The sequence below is a fragment of the Sciurus carolinensis genome, chromosome 6 (assembly GCF_902686445.1).
Source record: "Sciurus carolinensis chromosome 6, mSciCar1.2, whole genome shotgun sequence".
NCBI classification, from domain to species: domain Eukaryota; kingdom Metazoa; phylum Chordata; class Mammalia; order Rodentia; family Sciuridae; genus Sciurus; species Sciurus carolinensis.
Genome location: NC_062218.1, coordinates 138,390,273 through 138,418,084, shown reverse-complemented (window position 1 = coordinate 138,418,084; position 27,812 = coordinate 138,390,273). Strand labels below are relative to the sequence as shown.

At 35.0% G+C, this 27,812-nt stretch overlaps 1 protein-coding gene and 1 non-coding gene across 2 annotated transcripts in view; one reads left to right on the top strand and one right to left on the bottom strand.

Annotated features, from left to right (window-relative positions):
* Positions 1-27,812, bottom strand: part of Meikin (meiotic kinetochore factor) — a 103,260-nt gene that overhangs the window by 45,553 nt on the left and 29,895 nt on the right. The window contains exon 8 of the mRNA XM_047554798.1: positions 1,825-1,897. Coding sequence (XP_047410754.1) covers positions 1,825-1,897 — 73 coding nt within the window. The remainder of the gene's footprint in view (positions 1-1,824; positions 1,898-27,812) is intronic.
* Trnaa-ugc (transfer RNA alanine (anticodon UGC)) lies at positions 19,685-19,758 on the top strand. The gene has a single exon. It is a non-coding gene; the product is annotated as a tRNA-Ala (tRNA).

Genomic DNA, 27,812 nt, shown 5'->3' with positions numbered 1-27,812 from the left:
TGCTTCCTCCCACTTTCCTTTCTTAAGTATTTTACCCTCTCCAATAAGCCACTTGAATGTTTAATTATGTCTTGCTATCTGTTTCCCAGTGGTCCCAATAACACAACTGTCAACTATCAGTTCAATCTCAAAAATATCAGCCTGTATATAGCTATAAGTATAATAGCTTATAATAAGCTTCCTTATATTTCCCCCAGGTTTGTTTTTAAATTATGCATTTCTAAATCTTCACAATCAATAAATTTTCTTTTTATAGTTTTCTTAATAATTATGAATTAATAAAACATTAGTAGACTCAATTGAGAGTGGATCAAGGACCTAAGCATTAGACCAGAGACCCTGAGCATAACAGAAGAAAAAGTAGGCCTAAATCTACATCAGGCTGACTGAGGAACTGATCTCTTTAACAAGTCTCCTAAAGTGTAAGACGTAAAATCAAGAATCAACAAAGGGAATGGAATCAAACTAAAAAGTTTCTTCCCATCAAATAAAACAATCAAGAATGTGAAGAGAATGCTGGGGTTGTGGTTCAGTGGTGGAGCACTTGCCTGGCATGTGTGAGGCACTAGGTTAGATCCTCAGCACCACATGGAGATAAATAGAATAAAGGTACTGTGTCTATCTACAACAAAAATATTTTTTTAAAAGGATGTGGGCTGGGGTTGTGGCTCAGTGGAAGAGCACTTGCCTAGCATGTTTGAGGTACTGGGTTTGATTCTCAGCACTTTATGTAAATAAATAAAATAAAGGTCCATTGACAACTAAAAAATATTTTTAAAAAAAAAGGATGTAAAGAGGGAGCCTACAGAATGGGAGAAAATCTTTGCCACCTGCACCTCAGATACACTATTAATCTCCAAGATATATAAAGAATTCAAAAAGCTTAACACCAAAAAAAAAATTCCAATCAATAAGTGCACAAAGGAACTAAATAGATACTTTAGAGAAGACATACTATCAGTCAACAAACATATGAAAAAATGTTCATCATCTCTAGCAATTAGAGAAATGCAAATCAAAACTATACTGAGATTTCATCTCACTCCAGAGAGAATGGCAATTATCAAGAATACAAGTTAATACAAGAATATAAATGTTGGCGAGGATATGGGGGAAAAGGTACACTCATACATTGCTGATGGGACTGTAACTTGGTGCAAACACTATGGAAGGCAGTATGAAGATTCCTCAGAAAACTTGGAATGGAACCACCATTTAACCCAGCTATCCCACTCCTCAGTTTATATCCAAAGGACTTAAAATCAGAATATGACAGTGATGCAGCCACATCAATGTTTATAGCAGCTCAATTCACAATAGCTAAACTATGGAACCAACCTAGGAGCCCTTCGACAGATGAATGGATTAAAAAATGTGGTATATGTACACAATGGAATATTACTTAGCCATAAAGAGAAATGAGATTTTGACATTTTCCAGTAAATGGATGGAATTGGAGACTATCATGCTAAGTGAAATAAGCCAATCCCAAAAAACCAAAGGCCTAATGTTTTCTCTGATATGTGGATTCTAATTCACAATAAGGTGGGGGGAGGGAAGAATAGAAATACCTTGGATTAGACAAAGGTGAATGAAGGGAAGGGTCGGGGCATATGGACAGGAAGGGTAGTATAATGAATCAGACATTACTTTCCTATGTTCATATATGAATACACAACCATTGTAGTTCCATATCATGTACAACCAGAAGAATGGAAAATTGTACTCTGTATATGTATACTATGTCAAAATACATTCTACTGTCATGTATAATTAAAAAGAACAAATTTAGAAATTAAAAAAAAAAAAAACACTACTGCTTACCAGTATGGGTTCCATGGGCTTCGAAAGTTGAACTCTAGTTACTGATCTACCTCCACTGCTTTCAGGAGCAGACCTATGGTGGAATAATGGAACCTTGATTTTTAGATGATGAGAGTTTAACTTTGTTTGAATATTTGTATCTCTATCTTCAGAATCTTTCTCAGCCTGAAACAAATTCACAATCATAAAATACATTTCACAGAACTCTTAAAAACATTTCCAAAATCTCTAAGGTGTGCTATTATTCCTTCAAAAGGAAAAATAAAGATTTAAACTTAAAGAATGTTTTAGTTAGGTTTTTTGCTACTATGACCAAAAGACTGGACAAAAACAATTTCAGAGGAGGAAAAGTTTATTTGGCACTAAAGGTTTTAGAGGCCTCAGTCCACAGACAGTTGACTCCATTGCTCTGGGCGTGCAGGAAGTAGAATACCATGATGAAAGGAGTAAGAGGAAGAAAGCAGCTCAAGACATGGCAATCAGGTAACAGAGAGAACACTCTGCTTACCAGGGACAAAAATATAAACCCCAAAGTCATGCCCTCCCTACATCCTGCATCTACACCCTAACTGCCTCTAATTACCACCCAGTTAATTCATATCAATGGTTTAATCCACTGATTAGGTTATAACTCTCATAACCAAACGCTCTACCTCTGAACAATTCTTACAATGTCTCACATATGAGCTTTTGGGAGATACCTCATATCTAAATCATAACAAAGACAAATAAGTTTCTAGAAAAAATGATTCATTCTATATATTTGAATAAAAAAAGTTCGTTAAAAGATAAAACAGTTTGAAATACTCAGCTCAAAAATTTTTCCTACCACAATGGTAATATTTCCCAAATAGTGTTAAATGGAAAGAAAACAAATGATAATGAGGTCTGTTTATCCATATTTAAAATTAAAACTTGGTGAAAATACTAAATGTATTTATAATTGTCTTTATTATAAATAACTCTTCATTTAAGAAAACAAAAGTCCACTTCCCATCAGGAAACTGCAACTATTCTAAAGTATGTTGTTTTGTTAACTAATACCTGTACTGAAAACTAGAGACTGTTCAGTGACTGCTTGTTCTATGTAACTTGTCTTTTGTTTTCAAGATATATTTAAAATATATTTAAAATATTATTCAAAATTTAAATTTATTAAACATAAGTAGGGGGGTAAATTTTTAGTTAGGGGTGGGCATATAAGGAAGATAGTAGAGAGGGGAAGGGAGGAAAGTATAAGAGGTATAAGGTATATTCTAAGCCATAGAATGAATCAGAGTACAGAACTAAGAGTGGTATTCAATGGCCTCAACTGAAGTTTTTTTTCCTTAAAGATTTCACACCTTGAAAACAGATTTTTCTCTCATTTCTGCCCTCATTCTAAGCAACTCCATCCACTAAGTATGTAACATATTCAAATGGTCTCTCAATTCCTTGACTTCTTCACTTCAAATAATCTTTTCCCCTCATGCCACTTCAGTCACTCTGTGATCAAATCTCAGTCCCTACCTTCAACAGATACTCAAGAATCACCAATTCAAATAATATCCTATATACTTCCAATTCTGTTCAAATGTCCTTATGGAACATTTACACCTCATTAAAATCTACAACTCACTTATTATTCAGTCTTCACCCATTGGCCATCTCTTGTCTTCTTTTCTTAATGAGCTACCACCATCTATCATAACTATTTGCTATCCTCCTTCCATCACACACAACTAACAAATACCGAATGAACCCTAACATCTGTAACCTCTCCACCTTCAGTGTAACTGAGTGCTGGGAAAACTGTAAAATCTGGACCATCAGTGTAACCACAAATTCAAAAAAGCCACAGACAAGTAAGCATTTATCTAGCTCCTCAGGACTACTTCATACTTACTCTATTTTACTTAAACTTCTGGCCTTCTTTCCTTTGTCATGCTCAGTTGACACTCTTGCCCCATACTTTACTGAAACAATAGTAGCCAACAAGAGAACACTACCATCCAGGACTCAAAAAATTTCAGGACTTGGGACTAAATGTGTGGCCCTTATTAAAATTTTATTAAGAATTACAAGATAGTAATAGTAAAGCATTAAGTGAAGCATGAGGTCCTATTAAATGCAAAGTTAGTTCCTCCATCATTACATTTGCAAATTCACCACAATGAAAATATCTCCCTTCTTTTAAAGGTCAGTTCCTATGTATGTATTCTGGATCTGTGCTTCCTTAGCTTTTCAAGGTCTTTTCTATTCCATGTAGTAAAGGGGAGTTTTGTGGTTTTTGAAAACAGCTTTATTTTATGTACCATATACCATAAAACTTATTTTATATACCATATACCATAACATTTTAGATACCATAAAATTCATCCATTTAAAGTATAAAATTCAGTGTTTTTAAGATATTTACAGGGTCATACAACCATTACTACAATCTAATTATAGAACATTTTTGTCCCATAAAAGAAGTCTCAGATAAGTAGCAGTCAATTCCCATTCTGCTATCAATAGCCTTAATAAACCATTGATCTATATGTACATATTTGCCTCTCCTGTAGGTTTTACATAAATGGTATCACATAAGTGGGACTGAAATCTTTTATGTGATCTAACATTTTTCAAGTTCATTCATGTTGTAGCATGTATTGAGGTTTCATTTATCTTTATTGCAGAATAATATTTTTCATATGACATACTTTATCAACTTATCAGGAGATGGGCATTTGGGTTGTTTCTACTTTGGGCTATTATGAACAAAACTTCTGCGAACATTTACATACAAGTTTTTGTGAGAATATATGTTTTTACTCCTCTTGGGTATAAAACTTAATGAATAGAATTACTGGATACATATTTTAAACATTGAAGAACTGTCAAACTGTTTTCCAAACTTGCTATGCCACTTCACATTCCAAGTAGGATGTATGAGGATTCAAAATTCTCTATATTCTAATATTTATTATTATGTCTTTTTATCATGCTCATCTTAGTGAACATGAAGTAGTATATCATTGGGTTTAATTTGCATTTCCTAATGTCTAATGATGTTGAGCATCATTTCATGCAGTTTGTACACATCAAAATCCCATGGATAGGCAGGTGTGCTGGTGTATGACTATAATCTCAGCAACTAGGGAGGCAGAGACAGGAGGATCATATGTTTGAGGCCAGACTCAGCAATTTACTGAAGCCCTAAACAACTTAGCAATTGTCTCAAAACATAAAAAGGGCTGAGGATGTAGATCAGTGTTAAAATCCCCTTGGGTTTAATTCCCAGTACCAAAAATAAAATTGCCCATGTGTACACACACACACACACATCCAGGAAGACTCATCTACAATGAATCTAGCTTTTGAGAAGAGGCAGATCACACAATAGCATAAAAATGACACTAATGCAAGATCTGAGTTAAAATCACAAGATGCTTGATGTATACAGATGTGTGTATATGTGAGAGAAAGAGAGAGAGAGAGAGAGAGAGAGAGAGAGAGAACAAGGGGGGGGGAGGGAAGGAGGGGCAGAAGAATGCAGGGGCAAAAGAAAGAGGAGGAGAGAAATAGATATTAGTAGAGGTTGAAATTAAGTATGCATGGAAACAGAACAAAGACAGGTAACCATAAGGAAGTGAGGAAGTCAGGAAAAAAGAATGTAGAAAGTATGGGGAAGTTTTTTTTTTTTTTAAATGTATGCTAAAGAAGTGAAATTTAGGCCAAGTTTAACTAGATCTCTAAGCCATGGTGAGTATACTGGGTTGGGTAAAAATCCACCTGTACCTTCTTCCTCCCTTCCATCATTCTCATTAGCCCTCAAAAATGATATAATATATGCCATCATAAAAGTAAAACTTCTGGGGCTGGGGAGATAGCTCAGTTGGTAGAGTGCTTGCCTTGTAAGCACAAGGCCCTGGGTTCGAACCCCAGCACCCAAAAAAAAAAAAAAAAAAAAAAAAGTAAAACTTCTTGTGACCCTGTGTTTCCATTCAGTTACTGTTCTTTTTCTCTACTTCCCTTCAGAGTCCCTTCCACACATAATTGTTACTTCCCTGTCTTCTATAACTCTTCAACCCAATCCAATATTGTTTGGCTCCATTAGTCCACTAAAATTCTTCTTGCTAATGTCATCATTTTCTCTCATGATTTTAAATTAAAATGATCATTCTTTTAAATTAGTGAACTTTGGAACTTAGGAAGATAGTGGAAGTGAGCTAGGAGCTGGTTCTGATCTCCTCATAACACAGAAAGGAGGCAGCAAAGGAAATGCACAATTGAGAGGTGGGTGACAAAATATATTCTCTGTTTATTCCTGTAACATTACAAAGTCTGAGATCTGTAGAGACTGGGAGATAAGTTATCAGAGTAGAAAATAAACTGAGTTCCCTAATCCCAAACTCAAACATGAGGATGAGAAGCAGGGAACAGACATCCTCTTAAGTCCACCCACTTAAAAATAGTAGAAAGACAGACAAAATTTAAAGTACAACAGTAACAGAAGTTTCTTTAAAACAGTGCAGACAGTTTAAAACCAAATTGTGAAAAGAAAACTGAGCAGGAGGCCCACATCTTGTGGAGCCCTCAGTCAACCACTTACCCCCTTAAATCAACACCGCATCTTCCAACACCCAGAGAGCTGCAAATTAAATACAAGGAAGTCCCCTGCAGTGGAACTTCCTAAGAATCAGTCCAAAAAACTTCTAGAAGGATGACTACTAGTTGAAAGTTGCTGAAACCCCCTTCTTCCTCCCCACTTTTAGCCCTCACTAAAGGTTTGAGTAAGTTTACTAAATTTAACAACTGATTTTTTTTTACCTATTCCAGAACTTTATTATAGTTTTATACCTGAATTTGAGGAACCATAGAGAACATATACAACACGTTTTTGTTTCTTATAAGGTTGAATGGAATGAGGCTTGGTTCTAAAGTGATTATAATAAATAAGGCTCAGTGGTATCTCAAAGTAGTGCTGATATTGGAATCAGCAGAGGTAACACATTGACTTAAAATATCATTATCTGGATATTCACCCAACCCAGGGCTCTTAAGAAAAAGAAACTCACAAAGTAGTAAAGTAGTTCTTTATTTAAAATAAGTCAGAACTATACTGATAGATGGGTAGACATACAAACAATATGAAAAAGCAAGAGACCAAACCCTTCAAACGGCCCATAATGCTTAAACAACAGACTTCACTGATTCCACAGTGGAAGAAATGTCAGAGAAGGAATTTAGAAAGTTCATAGTTAAACTATTCCATGAACTAAAAAATGTAAGAAGTGAAATCAGAAAGAAAATACAGGAAGTGAATGATCATTTCAATAAAGAGAGATTCTGAAAAGAACCAAACAAAATCTTCTAAATGAAAGAATCAATAAACCAAATTAAAAATTCAATCACCAATAGATTAGACCTCTTTGAAATAGATTTTCAGGACTTGAAGACAAAGCATATAATCTTGAAAATAAAACTAACCAGTAGAAAAGATGTTAAAGTTCATAAACAGAATATTCAAGAAATCTGGGATAACATTACAAGGCCAAATTTAAGACACATTGGAATAGATGAAGGTTCTGAAATACAAATTGAAGGAAAGAACAATCTTTTCAATGAAATAATATCAGAAAAATTTCCAAACCTTAAGAATAAATTAAAATTCAAATACAAGAGGCATACAGGACTACAAATATACAAAGTCACAATAGATCTACCCCAAGACATAAAAATGGCTAACATACAGAATAAGGATAGAATTTTAAAAGCTGCAAGAGAAAAACGATTGTTCACATTTAGAGGTAAACCAATTTGGATTTCAACTGATTTCTCAACCCAGACCATAAAAGCCAGGAAGGCTTGGAATAATATATACCAAGTTCTGAAAGAAAATGGATGCCAACAAAGAATAGTATATGCAGCAAAATGAAGCTTCAGAACTGAAGATGAAATAAAAACCTCCCATGATGAACAAAGCTAAAAGATTTCATAATTAGAAAGACTGGATTACAAAACAGACAAAATATTTCATGAAGGACAATTGAAAAATTAAAATTAAAATCAGCATGGTGGTAGAGTGCTAGCCTAGCATGTGTGAAGCACTGGGTTAAATCCTCAGCACCTCATAAAAATAAATAAACAAAATAAAGGTATTGAGCCTGCTGACACCCATGCTGAGGTCAGACGCCATCACACAGAGTAAGCCAGTCCACCAACCCCCACGCTGAGGTTGGACGCCATCGCTGAGCCTGCCTGCCTGCCCCCCTACTGCTGAGGGACACTGCACTTGCCTCTGTGCTGACTCAGCACACCCTTGCTGGGGCTCCCCAGCTTCTTTGGAGCTGGTGCAGGCATTTTGAATTATTCCTGAGGGTGTGGCCATCATCATCAGAAGGGTGGCTCCCTTCCTGAGTCACCTACAGGAGACTGCAGGCCCTTTGACAGGACTCAGGATTCAAGAAGAGGAGATATTGAGAGACTCGGGACCAACTCAGAGCCGCCGGGTGAGTCTGTCCTACTGGGCGAGGCTCACTGGACAGGTCAGTAGTCCTGGAATGCAGGGAACTTCGTGGAGTAGAGTTGCCCAGTGAGACTCCCCTGCTGGAGCCGTGAACTTGAACAACTGGGAGCATTGTAGAGGAGGACCGACCAGCAAGAGGTTTTGGTGCAGAGTGAGGGTTCCAGGCCTGGGTGGTAGGTCCGGTCCCCAGGGAATGTCATAGAGGAGGGCCATTCAGAGAAAGAATCCCCCACAAGACCAGGCTTCCCAGCCCAGGCGGTAGTTCTGGTCCCCAGGGAACATCACAGAGGAGGGCTGCCCAGTGAGAGTCTCAATCACAGGGCAAGTTTCCCTGGCCCAGGAGGTAGGTCCAGAATCCTGGAAACATTGCAGAGGAGGGCTGCCTAGCCCAGGTGGTAGTTCTGGACCGAAGGGAACTTCTCAGAGGAGAGCTGCCCAGCGAGATGTTCCAACCAGGTGAGTCTTCCCCGCTGGGCGAGGCTATCCCACCAGGGCAGTAGAACCAGAGACACAGTCTCAGACCAGACATGTCCACAGTCTAGCCCCCTTTTTGACTGACCATCAGTCAATAAGTGGAGGTGCCTCTGCCCACCAGCAGGAAATATACCCCACCTGAAGGCCACCACACCTGGAGGGGCAGCTTCCTTGTGTATCACTGCATTATCAAGTTCCTCCAAGACTTCAGGCTACTGAAGGCTAGGAGGCAAGTTATTGGAAATCTACAGGGACACTATAAGTCAATAGATGAAATCTGCAGTATCTCAGAGTTTCACAGGGGTAGATACCTGACGAATGTGAGAAAACAAAGAAAGAAAATGTCCCAAACAAACCTAGATGCTACATCAACAAAATCCAATGACACCATGGCAGAAGAAATGTCAGAAAGGGAATACAGAATGTACAAAATTAAAATGATCAGAGAAGCAAACGATGAGATGAAAGAGCAAATGCAGGCTTTGAATGATCACACTGCTCAACAGTTAAAAAAGCAAATGTGGGAAGCAAAAGATCATTTCAATAAAGAGTTAGAGATACTGAAAAAAACAAACAAACAAAAATCCTTGAAATGAAGGAAACAATAAACCAAATTAAAAACTCCATAGAAAACATAACCAAAAGGATAGAACACCTGGAAGACAGAACCTCAGACATTGAAGAAAAAATATTTAATCTTGAAAACAAAGTTGACCAAACAGAGAAGATGGTAAGAAATCATGAGCAGAATCTACAAGAATTATGGGATATCATGAAAAGGCCAAATTTAAGAATTATTGGGATTGAGGAAGGCTTAGAGAAACAAACCAAAGGAATGAACAATCTATTCAATGAAATAATATCAGAAAATTCCCAAATCTGAAGAATGAAATGGAAAATCAAGTACACGAGGACTCCAAATATACAAAATTACAACAAACCCACACCACGGCACATTATAACGCAAATAACTAACATACAAAATAAAGACAATTTTAAAGGCTGCGAGAGAAAAGAATCAAATTACATTCAGGGAGAAACCAATACAGATATCAGCAGATTTTTCAACCCAGACTCTAAAAGCTAGAAGGGCTTGGAACAACATTTTTCAAGCCCTGAAAGAAAACGGATGCCAACCAAGAATCTTATACCCAGCAAAACTTACCTTCAGATTTGACAATGAAATAAAATCCTTCCATGATAAACAAAAGCTAAAAGAATTTACAAAAAGAAAGCTGGCACTACAGAACATTCTCAGCATAATATTCCATGAGGAAGAGATGAAACACAATGATGTAAATCAGCAAAGGGAGGAACTACCCTAAAGGAATAGCCAAATAAAGGAGAAACCAAGTCATGTCAAAAAACAAAAATGAGCCAAATGACCAGAAATACAAATCATATCTCAATAATAACCCTGAATGTTAATGGCCTGAACTCATCAATCAAAAGACATAGACTGGCAGATTGGATTAAAAAGAAAGATCCAACAATATGCTGCCTGCAAGAGACTCATCTCATAGAAAGAGATACCCACAGACTAAAGGTGAAAGGATGGGAAAAAACATACCATGCACATGGACACAGCAAAAAAGCCAGAGTATCCATCCACATATCAGATAATGTGGACGTCAAGCCAAAGTTAGTCAGAAGGGATAAAGAAGGACATTTCATACTGCTTAAGGGAAGCATAAATCAGCAAGACATAACAATCATAAATATCTATGCCCCAAACAGTGGCTCATCCATGTACGTCAAACAAATCCTTCTCAATTCCAGAAATCAAATAGACCACAACACAATAATACTAGGTGATTTTAACACACTTCTCTCACCACTGTACAGATCTTCTGAACAAAAATTGAACAAAGAAACCATAGATCTCAATAACACTATCAGTAATTTAGACTTAAAGGACATATATAGAGTATACCATCCAACAAAGAGCGAATACACTTTCTTCTCAGCAGCACATGGATCCTTCTCTAAAATAGACCATATTCTATGCCACAAAGCTAAGGTTAGCTTATATAAGAATATAGAGATACTACCTTGTATTCTATCAGATGATAATGGATTAAAACTAGAAATAAATGAGAGAATAAAAAACAGAAACTACTCCAACATATGGAGATTAAATAATACATTATTGAATGATGAATGGATAACAGAAGACATCAGGAGGGAAATAAAAAAATTCTTAGAGGTAAATGAGAACAAAGATACATCATATCAAAATCTCTGGGACACTATGAAAGCAGTACTTAGAGGAAAATTTATTTCATGGAGCACATTCAATAAAAGAAGAAAAAAATCAACAAATAAACGACCTACACTACAGCTCAAAGCCCTAGAAAAAGAAGAAGAGAGCAACACCAAAAGTAGTAGGAGACAGTAAATAGTTAAAATCAGAGTTGAAATCAATGAAATTGAAACAAAAGAAACAATCAAAAAATTGACAAAATAAATAGTTGGTTCTTTGAAAAAATAAACAAAATTGATAAACCCTTAGCCACACTAAAAAAGAGAAGGAGAGAGAAAACTCAAATTACTAAAATTTGGAATGAACAAGGAAATATCACAACAGACATAAGTGAAATACAAAACATAATTAGAAGCTATTCTGAAAATCTATACTTCAACAAAATAGAAAATCTCGAAGACATCAACAAATTTCTAGAGAAATATGAATTACCTAAACTGAACCAGAAGGACATACACAATTTAAATAGTTCAATTTTAAGTAATGAAATAGAAGAAGTCACCAAAAGCCTTCCAACAACAAAAAGTCTGGGACCAGATGGGTTCTCAGCCGAGTTCTATAAAACCTTGAAAGAAGAGCTCATTCCAATACTTCACCAAGTATTCCATGAAATAGAAGAGGAGGGAATCCTCCCAAACTCATTCTATGAAGCCAATATCACCCTGATACCTAAATCACTCAGAGACACATCGGGGAAAGAAAATTTCAGACCAATATCCTTAATGAACATTGATACAAAAATTCTCAACAAAATTTTAGCAAATCGCATACAAAAATATATTAAAAAGATAATGTACCACGATCAAGTGGATTTTATTCCAGGGATGCAAGGTTGGTTCAACATCCAGAAATCAATAAATGTAATTCACCATATCAACAGGTTTAAAGTCAAGATTCACATGATGATTTCAATAGATGCGGAAAAAACATTTGATAAAATACAGCATCCCTTCATGCTCAAAACACTAGAAAAATTAAGGGATAGTGGGAACATTCCTTAACATTGTAAAGGCCATCTATGCTAAGCTCATGGCCAATATCATTCTAAGTGGTGAAAAACTGAAAGCATTCCCCCTAAAAACTGGAACAAGGCAGGAATGCCCTCTTTCACCACTTCTATTCAACATTGTCCTTGAAACTCTAGTCAGAGAAATTAGACAGGCCAAAGAAATTAAAGGGATATGGATAGGAAAAAAAATTTAAAAAACAGGAACTCAAACTATCCCTATTTGCTGATGACATGATTATATATTTAGAGGAACCGGGAAATTCCACCGGAAAACTTTTAGAACTCATAAGTGAATTCAGTGAAGTAGCAGGATATAAGATCAATGCTCGCAAATCTAATGCATTTTTATACATAAGTGACGAATCTTCAGAAAGAGAAGTTAGGAAAACTATCCCATTCACAATAGCCTTGAAAAAAATAAAATACTTGGGAATCAACCTAACAAAAAAGGTGAAAGACCTATACAATGAGAACTACAGAACACTAAAGAAAGAAATTAAAGAAAACCTTAGAAGATGGAAAGATCTCCCATTTTCTTGGATAGGAAGAATTAATATTGTCAAAATGGCCATACTACCAAAAGTGCTATACAGATTCAATGCAATTCCAATTAAAATCCCAATGACATACCTTACAGAAATAGAGCAAGCAATCATGAAATACATCTGGAAGAATAAGAAACCCAGAATAGCTAAAGCAATCCTTGGCAGAAAGAGTGAAGCAGTGGGTATCGCAATACCAGATCTTCAACTCTACTAGAAAGCAATAGTAACAAAAATGGCATGGTATTGGTACCAAAATAGAAAGGTGGATCAATGGTACAGAATAGAGGACATGGACACAAACGCAAATAAATACAATTTTCTCATACTAGACAAAGGGGCCAAAAATATGCAATGGAGAAAAGATAGCCTCTTCAACAAATGGTGCTGGGAAAACTGGGAATCCATATGCAACAGAATGAAACTAAACCCCTATCTCTCAACTTGCACAAAACTCAACTCAAAATGGATCAAGGACCTCGGAATCAGACCAGAGACCCTGCATCTTATAGAAGAAAAAGTAGGTCCAAATCTTCAACATGTCGGCTTAGGACCAGACTTCCTCAACAGGACTCCCATAGCACAAGAAATAAAAGCAAGAATCAATAACTGGGATAGATTCAAACTAAAAAGCTTTCTCTCAGCAAAGGAAACTATCAGTAATGTGAAGAGAGAGCCTACAGAGTGGGAGAATATCTTTGCCACTCATATTTCAGATAGAGCACTAATTTCCAGAATATTAAAGAACTCAAAAAACTCTACACCAAGAATACAAATAATTCAATCAACAAAAGGGCTAAGGAAATGAACAGACACTTCACAGAAGAAGATCTACAAGCAATCAACAGATATGTGAAAAAATGTTCAACAGTTCTAGTAATAAGAGAAATGCAAATCAAAACTACCCTAAGATTCCATCTCACCCCAATTAGAATGGTGATTATCAAGAATACAAGCAACAATAGGTGTTGGCGAGGATGTGGGGAAAAAGGTACACTCATACATTGTTGGTGGGGTTGCAAATTAGTGCAGCCACTCTGGAAAGCAGTGTGGAGATTCCTTAGAAAGCTTGGAATGGAACCACCATTTGACCTAGCTATCCCACTCTTTGGCCTATACCCAAAGGACTTAAAATCAGCATACTACAGTGATGCAGCCACAACAATGTTCATAGTTGCTCAATTCACAATAGCCAGATTGTGGAACCAACCTAGATGCCCTTCAATTGATGAATGGATAAAGAAACTATGATATATATATATCATATATATATATATATATACACATATATATATGCATATATATACACACACATATATATATGTCATACATATATATATATATATATATATATATATATATACTATGGAATATTACTCAGCCATAAAGAATAATAAAATTATGGCATTTGCAGGCAAATGGATGCAGTTGGAGAATATCATGCTAAGTGAGATAAGCCAATCTCACAAAACCAAAGGACGAATGATCTCGCTGATAAGTGGATGATGACACATAATGGGGGGTGGGAGGGAGGCAAGAATGGAGGAAGGAGGGACTGTATAGAGGGAAAAGAGGGGTGGGAGGGGTGGAGAGGAGGAAAAAAATAACAAAATGAATCAAATACTATTACCCTATGTAAATGTATGATTACACAAATGGTGTGCCTCTACTTCATGTACAGAGAAACAAGATGTATCCCATTTGTTTACAATAAAATAAATTAAGAAAAATAAAATAAAGGTATTGTGTCCATCTACAACTAAAATAATTTAATAAAAAATCATCATAGGAAAGAATTACACTAGAAGAATAGTAAATTAAATGAGAAACAAATCCAATTTAAACTGGAAATTGGAAATAAATCAAAATGGCAGAAAATAAAATCTTCTTTCAATAATATTGAATGTAAACAGTCTAAACTCTTCACTAAAAAGATATAAAACTCTTTCAATCAAAAGGTTGGCATATGGGATTAAAAAATAAGACCTAACAATATATAATTGCAAGAGAGTCACCTCAAAGGAAAAGACATCCACAGACTGAAAGTGAAAGAATAGGAAAAAACATACCATTCATATGGGTCTCATAAATAAGCAGAGGTTGCTATTCTCATATCACATAAAGTAGACTTCAAGCCAAGAATGATCAGAAGAGTCAAAGAAGGTCATTTTGTACTGCTTAAGGGAACCATACATCAATAATATATAATGATCATAAATATGCCCCAAACAATGGAGCATCTATGTACTTTAAACAAAACCTCAATATTAAGAATCAAACAGACCAAAAGAATTATACTGGGTATTTTACATGCCTCTCTTACCACTGGATAGATCATCCAAACAAAAACTAAGTAAATTCTACAGAACTAAAAAATACAATTAGTGATATGGACCTTTCAGACATCTATAGAATATTTCATTCATTGACAACTGAATACACTTTCTTCTCAGCAGCACATTGAACATTTTCTAAAAAAGGTCATACTTTAGGTCTCAAAGCAAATCTTAGCAAATTAAAAAAATAGAGATAATACCTTACACCCCATTATATCATAATGGAATGGAATTAGAAATCAATTATAAGATTAAAAACAGAAACTATTCTAATACCTGGAGATTAAATAACACACTTTTGAAAGATAAATGGATAGTAGAAGAAATCAGGAGAAAAATAAAAAAAAATCTTAGAGGTAAATGAGAATACTGATACAACACATTAAAATCTCTGGGATAGTGTGAAGGTAGTTCTAAGAGGAAAGTTCACAGCACTGAGCTCAGATATTAAAAAAATAGAAAGATACCAAATAATCTAATAATACATCTCGAGGTCTTAAGAAAGGAAAAACAAACCAACACCAAAATCAGTAGAAGACAGGAAATAATTAAAGTCAAAGCCAAAATTAATGAAATTGAGATTAAAAAAAATATGAGATCAACATAACTGTTGATTTTTTTGAAAGGATAAAACAAAATTGGTAAACCCTTAGCCAAACTAACCAAAGGAAACAGGGAGAGAACTCAAATTATCAAAATCTGAGATGAAAAAGTAAATATCACCACAGATACTACTGAAATCCAGAGGATCATCAGAAACTATTTTGAAAATTTATACTCCAATAAGCTAGAAAATCTTGAAGATACTGACAAATTCCTAGAGGAATATGACCAATCCAAATTGAAACATGAAAATATAGAAAATTTAAACAGATCAGTTTCAAGTAATGTAATTAAAGCAGCTATCAAAAGCCTTCCAACAAAGAAAAGCCCAGGATGGGATGGATTCTCAGCTGAGTTATATCAGAACCTTAAGGAAGAATTAATATCAATCTTCCTCAAATTACTCCTTGAAATAGAAAGAAAGAGGGAATATCACCAAACTCATTCTCTGAAGTCAGTATCACCCTGATATTAATACCAGACAAATTCATATCAAGGAAAGAAAACTTCATATCAATATCCTCAATGAACACAGATGCAAAAATTCTTAATATTGGCAAATTGCATATGAAAAAAAACATTGAAAAGATAGTACACCATGATCAAGTGAGTTTCATCCCACGGATGCAAGTTTGGTTCAACATATAGAAATCAATAAATGTAATTCACCACATAAGTGGACTTGAAGACAAGAATCACATGATTATCTCAATAGATTCAGAAAAAGCATTCAACAAAATATAGCATCAATTCATGTTTCAAACACTAGAAAAACTGGGGACAGAAGGAACTTACCTCAACATTGTAAAGGCTATATATGACAAACCCAAGGTCAACATTATTCTGAATGGAGACAAACTGAAAGCATTTCCTCTAAAATTAGGAACAAGACAGGTATGACCACTTTCATCACTGTTATTCAACACAGTTCTTGAAATTTTGTCCAGAGTAATTAGGAAAGAGAAGGTAGTTAAAGGGATACAAATAGGAAAGGAAGAGCTCAAATAATCTGTCAGTGACATGATCCATGATCTTATATTTAGAAGACCCCAAAAACTTCACCTGAAGACTTCTAGAGTTCACAAATGATTTATCATCAGCAAAGTAGCAGGATACAGTATCAACACCCATGAACCAATCACATTCTTATAATGATGAAAAAAGAAATGAGGAACACTATAACATTAACAATTGCCTCAACAAAAGTACTTGGGAATCAATCCAACAAAAGAGGTGAAGGGCCTCTACAATGAAAACTATAGAACACTAAAGAAAGAAATTGAAGAGGGACTTAGAAGATGGAAAGTGCTCCCATGTTCTTGGATAGGCAGAAATTAATATTGCCAAAATGGTCATCCTACCAAAAGCACTAAACAGGTTCACTACTATTTCCATCAAAATTCCTGAGATATTCTTCACAGACAGAAAAAATTAGATATGATATTCAATTGGAAAAACATAAGAGACCCAGAATAGCTAAAGCAATCCTTAGCAAGAAAAGTGAAGCAGGAGCCATCATAATACCAGACCTCAAATTATACTACAGAACTACAGTAACAAAAACAGAATGGTACTGGCACCAAAACAGGCAAGAAGACCAATGGAATAAACCAGAAGACATATAGAAAAATCCACATAAATACAGCTATTTGACACTAGACAAAGATGACAAAAACATATGATGGAGAAAAGACAGCCATTTTAACAAATGGTGCTGGGAAAACTGGAAATACATATGTAATAGAATGAGATTTACCCTGATCTCTCACCCTGAAAAAAAAGTCAATTCAGAGTGGATCAAACATGGGGCTGGAATTGTGGCTCAGTGGTGGAGCACTTGCCTAGCATGTGTAAGGCACTGGGTTTGATTCTCAGTACCACATACAAATAAATAAATAAAGTTTCATCAACAACTAATAAAAAAGTTTTTAAAAAATTAAAAAAAAAAAGTAGATAAAAGAACTAGGAATTAGATCAGAAACCCTGCACCTGCTAGAACAAAATTTAGGCCCAACATTCCAACATGTTGATTCAGGAACTGTCTTCCTCAACAGACTCCTAAGTGCAAGAAGAAAAATTAAAAAATCAATAAATGGGATGGCATCAAATTAAAAAGCTTCTTCACAACAAAAGAAACAATTAAGAGCACGAAGACAGAGCCAAAAAAATTGTACAATATCTTTGCTACCTGCTCCTCAGGGGCATTAATATCCAGGATATACAAAGAACTCAAAAAACTTAACATAAAAAAAGAAAAACAGGAGCTGGAGTTGTGGCTCAGTGGTACAGCATTTGCCTGGCATGCGTGAAACCCTGGGTTTGATTCTCAGCACAGTATACAAATAAATAAAAAAATAAAAAAGATCCACTGGCAACTAAAAATATTTTTAAAGAATCCAAATAACCCAATCAATAAATGGGCAAAGGAACTAAACAGATGCTTCTCAAAAGAAGAAATACAAATGGTCAACAAATATATGAAAAGATGTTCAACATCTTTTGCAATTAGCGAAATACAAATTAAAACTACACTGAGATTTCATCTCACTGCAGTCACAATGGCAATTATAAGGAATAAAATTATCAATAAATGTTGGCAAGAATATGGGAGAAAAGGTACATACATTGTTGGTGGGACTGCAAATTGGGCGTGCAACCATTCTGGAATGCAGTATGAAGATTCCTCAAAAAAACAAAAATAGAACCACCATATGACCCAGCTATCCCACTCCTCAGCATATATCCAAAGGATTTAAAATCAGCATACTACAGTGACACAGTCACATCAATATTTTTTTAAATTGTAAATAAATGGGATACATGTCGTTACTCTGTTTGTACATGGCGTAAAGGCATACCATTTGTGTAATCATAAATTTACATAGGGTAATGTTGTTTGATTCATTCTGTTATTTTTTCCCTTCGCCCCACCCCTCCCACCCCTTTTTTCCCTCTATACAGTCCTTCCTTCCTCCATTCTTGCCCCCCTCTCTAACCCTAACTCTTAACCCTAACACTAACCCCTCCAACCCCCCATTATGTGTCATCATCCACTTATCAGCAAAATCATTCGTCCTTTGTTTTTTTGAGATTGGCTTATATCACTTAGCATGATATTCTCCAATTTCATCCATTTGCCTGCAAATGCCATAATTTTATCATTCTTTATGGCTGTGTAATATTCCATTATATATATGCCACAGTTTCTTTATCCATTCATCAACTGAAGGGCATCTAGGTTGGTTCCACAATCTGGCTATGGTGAATTGAGCAGTTATGAACATTGTTGTGGCTGTATCTCTGTAGTATGCTGATTTTAAGTCCTTTGGGTATAGGCCAAGGAGTGGGATAGCTGGGTCAAATGGTGTTTCCATTCCAAGCTTTCTGAGGAATCTCCATACTGCTTTCCAGAGTGGCTGCACTAATTTGCAACCCCACCAACAATGTATGAGTGTACCTTTCCCCCACATCCTCGCCAACACCTATTGTTGCTTGTGTTCTTGATAATCACCATTCTAATTGGGGTGAGATGGAATCTTAGGGTAGTTTTGATTTGCATTTCTCTTATTACTAGAACTGTTGAACATTTTTTCACATATCTGTTGATTGCTTGTAGATCTTCTTCTGTGAAGTATCTGTTCATTTCCTTAGCCCTTTTGTTGATTGAATTATTTGTATTCTTGGTGTAGAGTTTTTTGAGTTCTTTAAATATTCTGGAAATTAGTGCTCTATCCGAAGTATGAGTGGCAAAGATTTTCTCCCACTCTGTAGGCTCTCTCTTCACATTACTGATAGTTTCCTTTGCTGAGAGAAAGCTTTTTAGTTTGAATCTATCCCAGTTATTGATTCTTGCTTTTATTTCTTGTGCTATGGGAGTCCTGTTAAGGAAGTCTGATCCTAAGCCAACAAGTTGAAGATCTGGACCTACTTTTTCTTCTATAAGATGCAGGGTCTCTGGTCGGATTCCAAGGTCCTTGATCCATTTTGAGTTGAGTTTTGTGCAGGCTGAGAGATAGGGGTTTAATTTCATTCTGTTGCATATGGATTTCCAGTTTTCCCGGCACCATTGTTGAAGAGGCTATCTTTTCTCCGTTGCATATTTTTGGCCCCTTTGTCTAGTATGAGAAAATTGTATTGGGCTGGGGATGTAGCTCAGTTGGTAGAGTGCTTGCCTTGCAAGCACAAGGCCCTGGGTTCAATCCCCAGCACCGCAAAAAAAAAAAAAAAAAAAAAAAAAAAAAAAAAAAAAAAAAAAAAAGAACAAACAGTGAAAATTTTTTTAGACTTATACCTCAGTATTTAATTTTCAGGGGGCAAATGTAAATCATAACGTACTTTTGTTTTCAACTTCTACTTGTTTATTGCTAAGTAGAAAAAAGCATTTAATTCTGTACATTAACTTTTTACAATCTTATTATAATTGCTTATTAGTTTCAGGAGGTTTCTGTCAATGCTTCGAATTTTCTTTCTTCCTTTCCAATCTGCATACCTTTTATTTCCTTTTCTTGTCTTATTGTACTAGGTAGGACCTTCAGAATGATACTAAATAACAGTAATGAGAAGGGATGTCCTTGCTTTGTTGCTGATTTTAGGGGGAAAACCTAGAGTTTCTTACTAGTAAGTATGATGTTAGGTGAAAGTGTGATGTTCTTTATCAAGTTGAAGAATTTTCCCTCTGTTCCTAGTTTGCTAAGAATTTCATGAATGAGTGTTAGATTCTGTCAAATGCTTTCCCTCCATCTACTGAAAAGATCATGTGATTTTTCTGATATGATGAATTACATCAATTTCAACTGTGGAAACAATTTAGCATACTTGGGGGTCAATCCTACTTAGTTTGTTATATGTAGTCTTTTTTCTATATTGCTCAATTTGCTAATATCCTGTTGAGCATTTTTGTATCTATGTTGATTAGAAATATTGTTCTGTAATTTTCTTTTATTGTAATGCCTTCATCTAATTTTGGCATTAGATCTTGGTCTATGATGACCTCAGAACTATTCCTATACATAAATACACACCTATATCTATTTCCTCTTGTGTGAATCTTGTCAGAGTATATCTTTCAAGGATTTGGTCCATTTCTTCTATATTGTCAAATTTATGGACATGTAGTTTTTAATAATATTCCTTCACTATTCTTTTTTAAAATATTTTTTAGTTGATGGCCCTTTGTTTTATTCATTTATATGCAGTGCTGAGAATAGAATCCAGTGTCTCACACATGCAAGGCAAGTACTCTACCACTGAGCTACAACCCCAGCCTTTCCTTCACTATTCTTTAATGATCACAGTTTTTTAGTGATATCACTTCAGTCATTTCTGACATTGATAATTTGTGTAATCCTTTTCTTTTTGCTAGTTAGTCTTGCTAGAGACTTATTAAGTATATTGATTTTTTTGAAATGGCTTTTGATTTTATTTTCTCTATTCATTTCCTGTTTCCAATTTCACTGATTTTTTTAACTCTAATTTTTATTATTTCTTCTCCTCTATTATCTTGGATTTAATCTTCTTCTTACAGTTATCTAAGGGGGAAGCTTTGAATATTGATTTAGATCTTGCTACTTTTCCAATATACACATTCAGTGCTAAGAAGTTCCTTCTAAGCACTGCTTTTCCTCTATGCCACAAATTTCAGTAAATTATATTTTCATTTAATTCAAAATATTTTGAAATTTGGTGATTTCTTCTTTTTTCAATTTGTTCTAATGAGTTATGCATGACAGTAGAATGAATTTGACACATTGTACACAAATGAAGCATAACTTTTCATTCCTCTGGCTGGACTTGATGCAGAGTCACACCTGTTGTGCAATCATACATGTATATAGGGTAATATGTTCATCTCATCCCACCATCCTTCCTATGTCCATACTCCTCTCCTCTCCTCACTCCCCTCTGCACAATTCAAAGTTCCTTCATTCTTCCCTACTCCTGCTCCATTATGGATCAGCATCTGCATATCAGAGAAAATATTCAGTCCTTGGTTTTTTGGAATTGCCTTATTTCACTTAGCATATTCTCCAGCTCCATCCATTTACCTGCAAATGCCATCATTTCATTCCTCAAGGCTGAGTAATATTCTATTGTGTATATGTACAACATTTTCTTTATCCATTCATCTGTTGAAGACCATCTAAGTTGAATCCATAGTTTATGCTATAGACATTGATGTTGCTGTGTCACTGTAGTATGCTGATTTTAAGTCCTTTAGGTATAAACTGAGGAGTGCGATATCTGGGTCAAACAGTGGTTCCATTCCAAGTCTTCTGGGGAATCTCCACACTGCTTTCCATAGTGGTTGCACCAATCTGCAGTCCCACCAGCAATGTATGAGTGTACCTTTTTCCCTACATCCTCACCAACATTTATAATTGCTTGTATTCTTGATGATTGCCATTCTGACTGCAGTGAGATGACTGCAGTGAGTGTAGTTTTGATTTGCATTTCTCTAATTGCAAGAGATGTTGAACATTTTTTCATATATTTGTTGATTGATTACATTTTTTGTTCTGTGAAGTGTCTGTTCAGTTCCTTTACCCATTTATTGATTGGGTTATTTGTTTTTTTGGTGTTAAGTTTTTTGAGTTCTTTATATATCCTGGAGATTAATGCTCTGTTTAAGGTGGGTGTGGTAAAGATTTTTTTCCCATTCTGAAGGCTCTATCTTCACATTATTGTTTCCTCTGCTATGAAGAAGTTTATCAATTTATCTCTAACTTCTTTCCTTCTCCCTTAAAAACATCACATCCTACACTACTTCTGTTCCCTTTTTGTCCATCATTTGAAACGATAAACCATTTTAGCAAACTTACTGTTTATACTGTAGACAGTAATTGAACAAATCACTTCTGTTTAATGCAACAAAACTTTAGATGCCATTTTAGAAGCTGTTTGATCTAAGATTGTATATTGTTTCCCTTGGATGCTGTTAATATTGGTCTCCCCCTAAAGATGAGGTACTGAAAATCTTTAGGGACCTATAAGACTATAAGGAGAAACCGTACTACCTCAGAGCCATACTGCTAGATGGGAAGACACACAAAAAACATGAAAAAAACAAGGGAACAAAGCTCCTTGAACAAACCAAGATGGTTCAACAATAGAATCCATAGATAACACAGTATAAGAAATGTCAGAGGAGTTTAGAAGGTACATAGATAGACTAATCTTTATAATAAAGGATGGTATCAGAGAGAAAATTCAGGAATTGAAAAATCATTTTAATAAAGAGGCAGAGGTTATAAAAAGGAATCAAGCAGAAATCCTCAAATTGTAGGCAACAATAAACCAAATTAAAAAAATCAATGGAAAGTATTACCAACAGACTAGATGACTTGGAAGACAGAATCTCAGGCAACGAAGACAAAACATATACTCTTGAAAATCAGGTTGACTGTACAGAGAAGATGGTAAGAAACCATGATCAGAATTTCCAAGAAATATGGGATAACAAGAAAAGACCAAATTTAAGATTTATTGGAATAGATGAAGGCATGGAGATACAAACCAAAGGAATACACAATCTTTTCAATGACATAATATCAGAAAATTTCCCAAATCTAAAGAATGAAATGGAAAATCAACTATAAGAGTCTTATAGGACCCCAAATACACAAAATTACAGCAGACCCACACTAAAGTACATTATAATAAGAATGATTCATATATAGAATAAGGATAGAATTTTAAAGGCTATGAGAGAAAAAAATCAAATTACATATAGGGGCAAATCAATTCATATCTCAGCTGATTTCTCAACCCAGACCCTCAATGCCAGGAGATCCTAGAATAACATATATCAAGCTCTGAAAGAAAATGGATGCCAACAGAAAATTTTATATCCAGCAAAACTAAGCTTCAGATTTAAAGATAAAATGAAACCTTCCATGATAAACAAAAGTTAAAAAAAATTCACAACTAGAAAGCCTGCACTATAGAACTAATTCTTAGCAAAATATTCCATGAGGAGGAAATGAAAAAAAAAAAAAAAAAAAAAACCCAAAAAACAAAAAACAATGAAAACCAGCAAAGGGAGGAACTACACTAAAGGAAAAGTCAATCAAAGGACAAACTAAGTTAAGCTAAAAGTCAAAAATAAACCAAAATGACCAGGAGTACAAATCAGATCTCCATAATAACCTTGAATATTAATGGCCTAAACTCATCAATTAAAAGACACAGACTGGCAGACTGGATTTTAAAAGAAGACCCAACAATATGTTGTCTTCAAGAGATACCTCTTAGGAAAAGACAACCACAGACTGAAGGTGAAAGATTGGGAAAAAACATATCAGTCACATGGACTGCATAAACAAGTAGGGGTTTCCATCCTCGTAACAGATAAAGTGGACTTCAAGTCAAAGTTAGTCAGAAGGGATAAAAAAGAACATTTCATACTGCTTAATGGAATCACACAACAAGAAATAACAATTGTAAATATATATGTCCCAAACAATGGAGCATGTACATACATCAAACAAACCCTTCTCAATTTCAAGAATCAAATAGACCACAACACAATAATACTGGGTTTGGACATTTTTATCCATATATGTATATATAATATATATTGCTCTTAATTTCTGCCTTAAATAGCTGAAAAATATTTCCTATAAAAGTATTACTTAAAATTATCTCTTTTATTAAAGAAATTGTGATTTATGTAGTTTTTCAACTTCAATACTTGCTTTTTTCTTTGTTTTTTCAGGAGTTGAAAGGCATGTTTTTTCAGCAAGTAAAACCTCACAAGTTGCATTATCTGTAAATAAATACATAGTTTAATACTCTAATTATTTAACCTGTCATTAACTTTAAATCCAGAGGATAGAGAATTCAAATTCAAAACAAACCAAGAAAAAAACCTCTGACTTTAATGACTATATCTTTGTAATAATTTAAGAAGAAAAACTTACTGTCTGTTAAATTATCTGATTTGCCTAAGGAGAACATATCCTTATAAATATCTTTATCTCAAGAGTTCTAGGTTTCATAGCAGTAAACAACGTATAGGAGATTTTCCTCTCAGTTAGTAGACAAATGTGTATGTAATTAAAATTCTTCATTCATTATCCTACACTTCCATCCTACTATATTTCCAGGGTTCCCCCTTCTATTGCAATCTTTCTATTAGTATGTATGTATGTATGTACTTATGTATATATGTATTTATTTAGACAGGGTCTTGCTGTGTTGCCCAGGCTGGCCTTGAACTTCTGGGCTCTCCTGCTTTACCTTTCTGAGAAGCTGGGACTACAGGTATGTAGAGTATTTAAAACAAACTTAGGTCTTGTTTATCTTATCAAAACCTTTTCCCTATATCCTATATCCCCCTCCTGCCATAGCCCTTCTCTCTTATCCATAACCAAGTTTCTTCAAAGAGCTGTCCACATATTCTAACTTCCTCTCCTCCTATTTACTTTCAGATCCAAAGCAATACAGTTTCAGCTCCCACTAAGAGCAGAAATCTTTCCTGTTACTGGCCCTCAATACAACAGTTATGAACTTCTCCCTTCTTTGGCCCTCTTGATTGCTCCTCTTCAGTTTTCCCTTTTCTTCACTCTCCAGACTCAACCCAAAAGAATAATATGTCCTGAATGTCTATCTATAATGTGCCAATTTTAACTACCATATGTATTTAATATAGCATATTATTTTTCTTTATATTTTATACCAATACCTTGATGTAAGGCACCAAAAGATTTGCCTTTAGATTATTCCAGTAACTTTTCAATTCACCTCCCCCTGTAATCCATGTATACCTAAAATGCAAAGCTAATATCATTTGTTTAAATCTCTTCAAAGGTTTTCCACTATTCTCAAGTTAAAATGCAAACTCCTTAATTTGACATACAAAGTTCTTCTTTTTGCGATTTATATATTGCTTACATATTCCTCAGCTCATCACAGAGGCTAAGAATGTTGCCCAATAAAATACAAGATGACAAGTTAAATTTAAATTTCAGATAAACATATTGTGCATCCTATGTAATAGTACAAGCATCTGCAATATTTGGGTCATACTTAAAGTATTATTTGCTATTTATCTGAATTTACATTTAACTGGACATTCTATACCTTTATTTGCCAAATCCAGCAAGTCTGGTGGCTAATCACACCTGTCATCTTCATCACTCAAGGTAAAAAGAAGTAGGTGGGTTTGACAAATCTACAGGAGACAAAACTGGTGCCAGGATTTTATAACAGGTTAGACAGAAAAGTAACAAAAAGTGTTGAGGATTACCCCCAGGTTTCTGACTAATTTGCTAAAATTAGGATCAGATTAGGGATGTGACAATACTCTGTCCTCAATTCTCATTTTATTTAGTCTCTTGATTACTTTTGTCACAATGGGATCACTCCTTTCTGATACTCCTCTCATGGTTTCTGAGGCACCATTTTTCCTGGTTTTCTTACTACTACCACTAGCCAGTAACTCTCAGTTTCCTTTGCTAGGATACTTCTCTTTCCTCACTTCTAAATGTTGAAGTATCCCATTTACATGTTTACATGTTTCTTTTCTATTTATTTTTACTTCCTACATGATCTTATCTAATCCTATGCCTTAAACATCTAAATACTAATTCTAAACATCTACCTACAGTCCCAGTCTCAGTTCTAAACTCCAGACTCCTGTGTCACAAACTGCCTTCATGCTATCTCAACTTGAAAGCTAATAAGCCTCTCAATTTTTAAAAATATTATATCAAACTATATCATACATACTATAACAGTCACTAGTCTTACAAGTATATGTATTCATAAATATATATATAACCACCACCCACATCAATATATAAAACATTTCCAGAACCCTAGAAGTTTCCCATGTAATATTTCCCAGTTGGTACCACTTTTCCAAAGGTTACCAATATTCTGACCTCTATCATCCAGAATAACCTTACCTGTTCTTAAACTTAAGTGGAATTATACAGTACATACAGGTTTGTGCCAATGTTCTTTCATGCAACATTATGTGAGTAAGCTAACAGATCAAATTTAATATGTCTAAAACAAGCTCTCTTCACTGTTCTCCCAACTTACCCTGCCCTATGGGGGTATCAATAAATCAATAAATCATATCAATAAATAGTAACACCATTCATCTAGTGGCTAGTTGCTCCAGTCAAGAATTCACTATTTACCTTGGACTTCTACTTTTCTCTCTTACCTAATATTCAGATTAACCAGAAAACCTGGCACATCTTTTTTTAGAATAGATTTTACATGATTACTGCCACTATGTTGGTATAAGACCATTATCTAATCAGGGCAATAGTTTAACAAGCTCTCCTTGTTTCCATTCTTCCCCTTTGCCTATTTTCCATGTAGTAGCCAGAGTGATAATTCTAAAATAAGTCTAAGTATTTAGAACATGGAATAATAATACCACTTTGAACATCAAGACCATAGAAACACTGAACACAGATGCATAGAACCCAAGGGCTTTTGGATACTTGAGTTTCTTCATCCTGGAGTTTTCTCCCCTGACATGGTAGTTTCAGATGAGTGAGAAATAGCAGTTTTAGATTACTTCCTACCTCACTACAATATATATGAATACCCTAGAATGGTGGGGTACAAGGTGGTAGCCACCAGTCTCATGGGGATATTTAAATTAAAATGAAATGTGATGTAAAATCTAAAAATTAAACTATATACCTGATCACATCCTCCCTCTGCACTAATATGCTTTAAGATATATTTAAGATGTATTGTAAAATAAAATCCCTAGTCCTTACCATGGTATGTGAGATTTTACATTATACTACTTGACTAGCTCTCTGATCACAATTTCAACCATTCATCTTCTTACTCTGCTTTAGCCACATTAACATCTTTCCTCTTCTTCAAGCATGCCAAGCACATCCCACATCTTTTGGTATTTTTTTAAATTAAATTTATTTTTATTGTAAACAAATGGGGTACATCTTGTTTCTCTGTTTATACATAAAGTAGAGGCATACCATTTGTGTAATCATACATTTACATAAGGTAATGGTGTTTGATTCATTCTGTTGTTTTTTTCCTCCCCCACCCCACCCCTCTTATGGTCTTTTTGACTCTAGATTTTCACATGGCCCACTCTCTTACTTTATTTAGCTCTGCATAAATGCTACTTCCTCTGATAGGCCTGTCCTGATTACCCAAAATAGCATGCTAATTATTACTCTCTTTACCCTGACTCATTTTCACTCATTACTTATACCTGATGTTATATATTTATCAGGTTATTTTTCTTCCACCACTATATATAAGCTCTATT